The sequence below is a fragment of the Daktulosphaira vitifoliae genome, unplaced genomic scaffold (genome assembly GCF_025091365.1).
Source record: "Daktulosphaira vitifoliae isolate Bord-2020 unplaced genomic scaffold, ASM2509136v1 Scaffold_183, whole genome shotgun sequence".
Classification (NCBI taxonomy): Eukaryota; Metazoa; Arthropoda; class Insecta; order Hemiptera; family Phylloxeridae; genus Daktulosphaira; species Daktulosphaira vitifoliae.
In genome coordinates, this window is record NW_026099751.1 from 12,469 (window position 1) to 23,572 (window position 11,104).

The 11,104-nt window shown below is 24.6% G+C and overlaps 1 protein-coding gene across 1 annotated transcript in view; it reads left to right on the top strand.

The window, feature by feature from the left end:
* The window catches only part of LOC126909205 (progestin and adipoQ receptor family member 3-like), a gene marked incomplete at its 3' end in the record, with an annotated part of 15,102 nt that extends 5,712 nt beyond the window's left edge, over positions 1 to 9,390 (top strand). Inside the window, exons 2-3 of the mRNA XM_050691620.1 lie at positions 4,015 to 4,172; positions 9,234 to 9,390. Coding sequence (XP_050547577.1) covers positions 4,015 to 4,172; positions 9,234 to 9,390 — 315 coding nt within the window. The remainder of the gene's footprint in view (positions 1 to 4,014; positions 4,173 to 9,233) is intronic.
* Between the last annotated feature and the right edge of the window lie 1,714 nt (positions 9,391 to 11,104).

The following is an 11,104-nucleotide window of genomic DNA, read 5'->3' on the forward strand; positions in this document are numbered from 1 at the left end:
TTTTATATACTATTATATATGTTATTTAAATAGAGCCGTTACAACTTTTTTTGTCACCTATTGTTTAAGTTCTGACTTACCCTTGACGAACTGGTTAACCTTTATCTTGCCATATACTGAAAATGACTATTCATGTTCCAATGTCAATGTTAATACGATTCACTTTATATCATCATTAAGGTTATTTTTCAATTATCACCGATCTATTATCATCAATTTTACTTAACGAATGTGTATTCGATTTTTGAGTTAAACTTTAACTTTATTAAACATAATTTCCTTTTTGCAACGTTTTTGATAAATTTTTATAAGAAATGATGACATAATAAGTAGCTATAAGAATATAGTTTTACTGAGCATTAGGGTAGGTTGTAAGGTTAGATGAAAAAAGATTGCCTATTGAATTGAATAATTATTTGGTTGGTTTTAAAGCCAATATAAAAAGTGGGCCAATTAAATAATAGCTTGGATCCGTTTTTAATTACAGACGACCCTTATTAATTATATATTTACTGTACATACTTTAGTATAGCTATTACCATGATTTATTAAACAAGTATTGTTTTATTTGTTCATGCTGGGCAAACATCCCAATGTTAACCATGTACTGAATTTTGATCAAATGAAAAATGTGAATACAGATATTTTTTTGTGACGTAAACTACATAATGCAATAAAATGTGTGAATACATTGTATTCTAACGAAGGCACGTGGAGTACAACAGTGTTGATGGCAATTTTATTCTGTCAATTTAGTTGAATTGCATTCATTAATAACAAAAGATGATGTTTGATGTGTGTGCATTATGTTATATCCTTATACAATTCTCATAATCTTTATATAATGTCTTTAATGAATAATATCAAAGAGTTTCACACTAGTTTTTCGGTTAGTAATTTGCTTAATGTTAGTGCTGATTTCTATTTTATACGGACATTGTTTATTAGAATTTTTATTTTAGATCAATAACATTGTTCATGAAGAATGTTGTCGTCGTCCATTTAATGTTCCGTCATTATTGTTTTATTCAATGTGAATGTCTTCTCGGCAGATTATACTAATTGATCGTAATAATTTCTATCAATAGTAAACATCCTGATTTCACAAACATTAGTAACATGAAATTTTAATAATAAGTGTTCACATGAATTTTCTATAGTTTGGTTGCGCATGAAGTGTCAATTTTTTCTAACAATAACAATATAATGAGGTGTTAATTGAAATTTCATACTCGCATGTTTGTATCAAGGAAGGATACATTAGTGCTATAAGGAAATTGTCTTGGTTTAGGAAATAATATTAGTTTTATCTATTGAACGTCCGGATTCCAGCCTTAGATTCAGTCAAGTTCAAACGTCGTCGTTACCAATATGATTAACAAACACATCTCGCGGACGTGCTTGAAATTTGTTTTTGGCAACAAACGTCGAACAACAATAATTAATGTAATACCTTTTGTCACATCTCCTCGATAATATTTTTGTTGTCGTCATACGCATAATTTTTTGCAGACGTGTCAAATGTCTAATGAAAAATAAACAAATTTGAATCGGTTGGACTACAAGTATACAATGAATGTATGATCGCGCGATGACTTACTAATTTAAAATTATAAACAATTAATTTATGATGAATAACCATAGTGACGCCTACTTTACGAGTTTAAAAATATTCCATTTTTCTTGTATCATAGAAATAATAAAATATTTTGCACGTTTATAAAAAATGTAAACACGAACGATGGACGTTCCTTGATAAGTTTTATTTGGTTTAAAATAATAGCTTTTTCATCGAAATTGTATACGGTTAAAATTATTTTAGTACTGGTAAGGTTGGTTAACTATATAAAAAAACAAAAAATTAAATATTCATAATCCAAAAGATAAGTAAAATTTATAATTATGATACTATTCCAATGGTTTTGAATCATTTTATTTTCATTTAAATGTAAATTGTGTATTTTTAAAGCATTTAAATTGGAGTGTGATGAGTTGTTCAAAAATCAAACTTANTGTGTATTTTTCAAGCATTGAAATTGGAGTGTGATGAGTTGTTCAAAAATCAAACTAACAAAAGTAGAGACACCGATATGTTGTGAATACATTGTTTATTATATTTATGGATGTAGTTTGAAAGAAAAAGAAGTTTCTTTAATATAATTTATTATGGATATATGAATAATTATACATTTATATTATTTATTATAGTATAAAAACATAATTATTTAATTAATATATTAATTAAATAATTTGAATAATTTTTAATAATATGATGGATTTTAATAAAAAGAATTTTAATTGTCGTTGTAATTAGAAATTTGATACATAATTTTATTATGTATTATATTTTATAGACTTAATGAATAATCATATTGAACATGCGGAATTTCCGGATTATTGATAATTCTAACTTTAAATTAAGAAAAATAATTTTATGTTAATAAGTAAAATAATAAAATTATTCAGTTGTTTAAAAAGAATTAAAGCCTTAAAAATTAATACCTTGAGCGAACTAATATGCAGTTAAAATAAATTGAGTGAAGAACAAGTTTAGTAGTAAACAGGGCTAATTAAACGTTAATTTTTTTTGCGTTTAATGATTAAATTATAGAGTTATCCTACAATTAAATTTTATGTTATTCAAAATTTAAATGTTAAATAATTTTTATGTTTAACTTGTTTAATATAAATACGTTGTTCAATTATTTTGTTTAATGTTAAAAAGGTCGAAACATAAGAAATTTTTTATATGGGCAAATGATTACTTTTTCTTTACATAAAATTATTTAAATAAAACAATTGAAAAGAATTAATTTTTTTACATTATAAGTTGTATTATATATAAAAATATTTTTCGCTTATTGAAGTCACATATTTTCTATTTTTCGTTTTAAACACAACGTTTAAAACGTTATAATTACAACAATTATAACGTTTTCTTACCCTAATAATTTTTAATATCATGCACAATGTTTTGAGGTGTTATGAAATAAATTGTTGCATGTACATCAGATTGAATGTAAGATAAAATATATGTAGTTATTTGCAGCATCCAATCAACATTTAAGCTTAAAAAAATCAGAAAGTTATAAGAGTAGGTGAAGATTGAAAATCAATTTTGGAGAGCTAAAAAAATTTAGCTTCTTCCTAAGAAATGTTTTTAAATATATTAAAAATATTTTTNGAAATGTTTTTAAGTATATTAAAAATATTTCTCCTGATACTCTTTTGAGATAATACTCTTTTTATGGAGGTTGGCTAATTTTATTTTTCATTAAGTTGACTATCCAAACCTCCATTCAAATGTCGAACATAGTTTAAGGCTCCTATAAGTTTATATAAACAAATTATTCATTAATAACAATATTTTTCAACAGACCATTGAAAAATTATCAGATTAATAATTCGTTAAATAATAAAGTATTTCAGTAATAACTTAAATAATTTCAAATACGTATTTTAATACCTCTAACTTCTTCAGAATAATGATTCCCAATATAATGAACAATAAAAATTAAAATATATGGTTTAAAATATAATCATGTATTTTTATTTTTATGGTTTAAATATTTTTGTGTTGATTTTTTTTAAAATTATTTTTACTAAATGATAAGCCAAAATAAAATGTATTATTATTAAAGATTTTATAGAGTTGAAAAACAATTTTTTGAGGTTAAAATAACATAAAATTCTTTAATTGTAATTGTGATAATCAGTAACAGGTATGTGATAATGGAATTTATCTCGTTATTGTTATTATAATTCAGTAGTCATTAACATTAATAAATATTACCATTAAGTAAATATCGAGAATATATTGAATATTTATTAACCCATGATGCGTTCTTAACAAAAATATATACATTTTATTTAGAATAATTAATGATTGTTATTGAAATGATAAACATTTATACACAGCATTTAAATAACTAATAATAAGTTTTATATAATATAATACTTATTTGTCATAAATACCAAGTATTGAATTACTAATGATTAGTTTTGGGTTTTTAGGAACGAGAACTGTCAAAGAAAACTCAAGACTCCCAATCGAACTGTATTAAAACGTATTCACTATTAGAATACCATGAAGTGGAACCATACTTACAATCAAATCCGTATATTACCTCAGGTTACAGAAATAAATTATCAACTAAAAAGTGTATAGAAAGGTGAGAATAGCATATATTATAATAAGTGACTACTAATTATTCAATTTTTAAACATGATAAATTTATTGTGATAGTCCAATTAAAAAAACGGTAGCACAGTGGGATCGCAGAACTGTGTAAACGTGGCATATTTGGGACAAGTATAGATGATATCTGACAGTGTTTAAAATCAATATCATAAGAAAAGCTTCGATGCAAATCTGTAGATTTGTTTGATTGTAAAAATTTGGTGAATTATTCCAAAAGCAACATCAAATACTATTTCTTCAATTATATACTGATTAGTAGTTGAAATTAGTAGTCTTGAATTTATAAGTATAATATTAAATAAGGAATTTTCATTGGATACCAGAATATATTTTTCTAAACCCATTTTTAAGCCGATTTCAAATGTGCAATTAGATTTTTTCTAACACCTCTTTTATTTGATAAGGTTAACAAGTCGTGGGGAATAATATTTTTTTTTCATATTAAAATTACATATTAAATTTTAATATAAGATATAGAAGTGTCTATATTTCCGAAACATATTCAAAAGTTAAGTTGAAAAGTTCTACTTTCTATATGTCTGCCGTGCTAAGCAAAAACAGGATAACTCCAAAATTAAAAAAAATTTTTTTTTTGTTTGTATAGGTAAATTTAGTGGTTTTACACCGATTTTTGATGTAAAAGTAGCATATTTCCTATTAAAACCTATCTAAAATTGAAATATAAAATAAGAAAATATTCGGTAAGTTCAATATATTTGATGTTTTATAAGCGAAAACACGGTAAATCCAAATACTAAGCAAAAACTTGGTATATCACATAAAAAATAATGGAGTTACCATCTTTTGACTTATGTTCATACATTGGGAAAAAAGGGTATCTTGATTTACTGTTAAAAATGTTTTTTTGTGTTCCTGAAAAATCATGTTGACTGGAGTTATCCTGTTTTCGCTTAGCCCGGCATATGTGTGCTTTAAGTTTTGACTACCTTATATAAAGGGAAATTGTCTAATTAAAAAAATGGATGTTGGCTGAAAAAAATATATATAATGTATGTATAATAAAAAATTCTATTGATCCATATACTTTTCAAAAAGTTACAGCAATAACAATTTTAAGTAAAGAAAGTTCAAAAAAATTACAATTACAATTACAATTTTAACTAGAGGTCGCGATTACACGTATAATGAACTTCACGGGTACCCGTGTTTTTACCTATGACGGGGTTAAAGCCAGTGTAGTAAAAATATCCGTGTATACCCGGGCTTTAAATACCCGTGACCTTAAATACTCATATATTTAATATAATATGTATATAAATATACAATGTATGCATGGGTATTAAATACACGGGCTTTAATATATGTTTTGCCCGTGTACCTGGGCTCCCTGTATTCTAATACCCGTTCACAATCGCGACCTCTAATTTTAACCCAACCCTCAAAAATTGAGGATAATATCTTTGACTAGATACGATTTGTGATCTTTTGACGTATCGTTTAAATAAATCGGTTCTATGAAAGCTGAGAAAAAGTGGTAACAGAAACACACACAAAAATAAAAGAATAATTTAAAAAAGACATATCATAATAAAATTAATACATTCTCAAATGCGATAACTGAAACTGAAATATTTTGCGGATGATTAATGTTAAATTAAGAATTTTAGTATTTATTATTTAACGAGAATCAATTGAATTTATTGTTTATGGTCCTCTAATTTAAAATCTCTCAATTGAAAAATAATCCTTTTGTGTTTTTATCCTTGTAGTTTTGTGTTATAACAGAAGAAACTATTACTCGTTGAATTCAGCAATTAAAAATGACTATTTTATTGAATTTCAGCATCATAGAGCACGGGTTAATTTCATCATACTGATCTTAAATTTTGCTTAGCACATTCCTTTAGTAATTGAGAAAATTTAGAAGTAGCGTAATCAAAAAACCGTGTTGATTTTTGAAGGATAATCTAGTCAGTATCCACCCGCGCAACATACTATGCATTAAAATACTTGTAACTGATAAGGACTTATTAAAGGCTATTTTAAAGTTATAAAATTTAATTTTTTTAAATAGAGATAAATAATAAGAAATATATTTTTTACGTTGTCTAAGACAAAAATAAATATTGCCTTTGTTTAAATAATTATTGTTTAAAAAAATGATTAATGAAATAATAATTTGATTAAAAATTATGACTCCTTCTGAGTTAGATCTGAGATACCCTATTTGTAAAATTTTTCCAATTAATTAAATAAAAAAATTAAATTCCAAAAAATTAAAATTTTTTTTTTCTTTAAGAAAAATTTAATTTAGTTATTTGAGAGAATTTATTGGGTTTATGGTTTATTAACTTATCCAACTTTCTCTTAATAGTATGAAGAACTTTTAATTTCTGTATGTTGATTATTGTAATATAATAATCAATAAAGAAATAAAAAGTAAAGGTATAATATTATTTCAATAAAAAATTACCATCAAAAACATTGTAATCATTGTAACAATAATTTATACAAAGTAAATTTACTTTAGTTGCAAGGTTAATTATTAGAATAGAATTAAAATATGAGTAAAAGCTTATTAATTGTTTAATAGAAATCTAGACAGCTAAATTATTCGAAATAATTTCAGGAAGTATATATAGACGTAGGTGCTGAAAATACCTAAGAGTTAACCTTATAATTTTCACATAAATGTTTTACGAGTACCTTCACCTTCAAAATATTGTGATTAAGTAACATTGTATGTTTTATACATTATTTTACGAAAATATTAAATATAAAATTTTTTTAGTAAACCTGTTATTAAGGTGTTATTTATATTGTAGAATTTATAGTAGGGTTATTAAACTTAAATATTAACACAGAATCCAAAATCTTTTAACCTGTAAATCTTTCAGATAGCAGAAAATATTTTTGGGGTCCTTTGTTTATTTGGTAATTGATTTTTATTTAAAATTTTATATTGGTATGAGTAATATTTATGATATTAGCTTCGACATGTAGCTGACAAGGTATTAATTTTACCATTATTGTTTTATTTCTCTGTTTGTCACTATTTTTTCTCAGCTCTCACTGGAACGATTTTTCTCAACGACAAGTTAAAAGATCACAAATCGTATCTAGATGGAGACATTACTCTCAAAAATTGAAAATTTTGCCCTCGTTCCACGTAAATGGTGAAAATAATAACTTTGAAATTTGAACTAACTTAAATTGACATTTTTATTATCCGACTAATGTGACTAACAGTTGCCAAATCGGTAACATTTGTGTCTTTCACGATTGTGGTACAAACCCGCTCGTGACAAAAGAATTTCCCATTTTTTCCTTTATTATTTTTGAGTTAGAAAAAAATATTCAACTCATTTAAATTCAATAACTTCAATAATTATTAAGGCCCTATCACTGTATTCTCCCCCAGTTAAAAGAAATTTCTTATTTATATTAAAATTATTTTATTAAGGAATTTTTTTTTTGAGGCTATTATTTATTTTCTCAGCTCTCATTTGATCTTCTTTTTCAACGATATGTCTAATTGTTACAATTCGTATCTATTTGGAGATATTGTCCTCAAAAATTTAGTTTCATCTGAATTTAACTATGGATTTTGCAATTATAATCAAATTTTATAAAACATTCAATTGTGTAGATTTTTTAAACAACATTTTGATTGGTTTTTTTGGTTAAAGTAAATTATTAAAATTAATTCAGTTCTGCATATTTCAATTGTAGAATCTTTTCAAAAACTAAAAGTTACTTCAAAATGATTACTATGATTTCTATTTAAGTGATCTATTACTTACATGATGTCAATTTCAAACTTGCAAGTTGAGCTAAAAGTTATGGTAACAAATTTAATTTTTTTTATAAACTTTCACAAAAATAAACTTTAAAAGACCGAAAAATAGTTTAAAAATATCATTTTGCACTGATTGTGATTTTTAACATATTAAAAATCACAATAAGTAATAATTTGAAAAAAAAATTTTTTTTTGTTTTAACTATTTTTTACTAAATAGTATTAATATCAAAAATTAGAAGTGATAGGAAAAGTCTAATTGAAGATTTGAAAACAGTACGAAAAGTTGATTTAGAAAAGTATATTTTTGATTCTGATGAAAGTTCCTTGTAATTTAGTGTATTTATTCATAAGTAAAAATAAATTTTTTTTTTTTAAGTATTGCATCAAGCTCTTTAATTTTTATACATGTTTGTCATAGAAGTAACAAAATATACTACTTTATAATTGTTTACAATTTATCCGTAAAAATTACAATACAAAATTATTAAATATCAATTTTACACTATTTTTAATTGATATAATGTTCATATATTATACTTTTGAATCTAAGGACTACTTATAAGGATATAATTAAGGAAATATGAGTTGATATTGATTTTATAATTATGCACCAATTTCTTAAAATTAAATAAAATCTACAGATTTGCATCGAAGCGTTTCATATGATAGTGATTTTAATCACTGTCAGATATCATCTATACTTGTCCCAACTATCTCACATCAATATTGTGTCGCGACCCCACTGTGCTATCGTTTTTTTCTGTATTTCAATAACACTTTAATTTGACCGCATTGAATTAGGTAATTAAATTAGTTTTTATATTTGAACATTTAAATAACTAAATATTTCATTTATTTTATTTTGATGAGAGTTTAAGAGGTATTTATCTTAGAAAATATATACAATTTATACTTAATGTCAATTGTGTCATATGAGTGTATTTATATAATCTATATAGGTAGGAAGTTCGAGGGGCACAATTTCCTATAAAGTTTTTAGTCTACCTATTTTTTGAAATTTTAAATATTATTCTTAGAGAGATTTTAAGCAAAATATAGTATTTAATATAAAAATTTGAAAGAATTCTTCAGCCTTCCAGGATGTCTAACTAGAAAAGGTTAAAAAGATGAAGTACTCTTTATTTCATGAGTTTAACCAACATTTTATTTATAAAATGTTATAATCACTTTAAAAACTACTATTGAAAAATATTTGGAATATCAATGTTTAATTGAGTTAAAAAAAGCAATATAATATTTTTATTTCAGTATATTTTGGCTAACGAATGAAACTATCAATATATGGTCTCATTTGTTTGGCTGGATGTTGTTTTTTGGCTTAACTATTTATGATCTTATGATAGTGGATATTCGAGCTTCTCAATTTGACAGACTCGTTGTGGTACTTCTTCTAGGATGTTTTCAGGTAAAAATAATAATATAAATGTTTGAATATAGTTAAATGTATAAAATATAAATAAGTCCCTCAGAAAAAAATGATGTGCCCTATCCAATTTTAATCAATGAAAGTTTTTAATTATTAATACTTTTTTTATATAAGTACAATTTTAAAGTCATTATCTACTTCATTTAAAATAAAAAATAAAAAAATTTTAGTAAAAAGGCCACAAAAAATATTAAAAAACAGCATGGACGTATTTCGGGATAATGTAACTATCAGCGTTAAACACATATTGATACCCCGATTAAAAAATACTGCCTTATATAGCCTAGTGTTTGAAAAATTATTTTTAACAAATTAACTCAATATACTAGTCATAAAACGATAATATATTGAAATTCCTTTTTCGTTAATTACTCAGATAAGTAATAAGTTACGTTAATTTTAAATATAAAAAAGAATACATTACAAAATAGTTATTTAAATAATTTTGGAGATTGATTACTATTCAAAACATTTTTTAATGACCTTTTTTTTTCTTAATAAAAATGTTTCGTATCCATTGCTAAACATTAAAATATTAAAGAATAAAAGAAAAAACCATCAATAATTTTTTACTGTTCATCGCTAAAAAGTGTAAACATTGCTAATCGTTTCCAGGGAAGGAAGGATGAGTTTATAACCCCAACCACCATTTATCTTTTCAAGACGATGCTAGAATGCCTACACGTTCAAATTCGAAACACATTTTTTTATAATAATACACGAAATCTAATTAAACCATTTTTTTAGGGCCAACAATTATTTAGGATAGGTCACATCATTTATTTTTAGAATTTAAGAGAATTTTTTACAAGAGTATTGTAATTATAGCGGAATTTTAAACTTTTCGCATTTTATTACTATTAACCACAATTATATTAGTTATGCTAAAAACATAAAATTTACAATTTTTTAAATTCTTATAAAATTCCTATCAGCCTTAAAAAATTAAAATTATAAGTTAAAGTTATAGGAAAAAGTTCAATTTTAATATTTGTAAAATGTTGTTTAAATCAAAATCGAAAGCCAAGTTTAGTAGGTTAAACGTGAGATCTCAAATTAGTGTATTTGTTAAATGTATCCTATTTGGGTTCTAAATTAAATTTTTCGGTAAAAAAATTGTTTGAGTAATTCGTTAAATGACTAATTAGCGCCTATCTCGAAAACTAAAATCAATCTTGAAATTTAAAATTCGGATTCAGCAACAAAATTATTTTCTGATATTACTATAATATTGTTTTTAGCACAAAAAAGTGTCGTCAGTGTAAACAGGGGCGTCAGTTCAGATTATACTAGACGGGGCAAACTTAAATCGGTCTATTGTTTCACAAAGCTACGCTTACGATGTATTCCTCATAAAATTTAGACTGAGACAAACGCTCAAGTTATTCCCTTAAATGAAATTCGTTAGTATAATCCTACAGATTTAAATAAGCGTTTTAATAGATAACGAATTACTCAATCCCTTACTCTGATAATTGTGACTTCTTTAAAAATATGTTATTGTATATAAAAAAAATAATTAAACTACTAAGACATTTCTTAAAAAGTAACTTCGCTAGAATAACGAGTGACGTTCGTTAACCCAACACTGATATAACCCTAGTGACCTAATCACCTAATGTCGTTTTAACCTAGTGAGGTTCGTAATTGTTTGTGACATTCTGATTTATTACAGAAGTTTTTATGATAAATT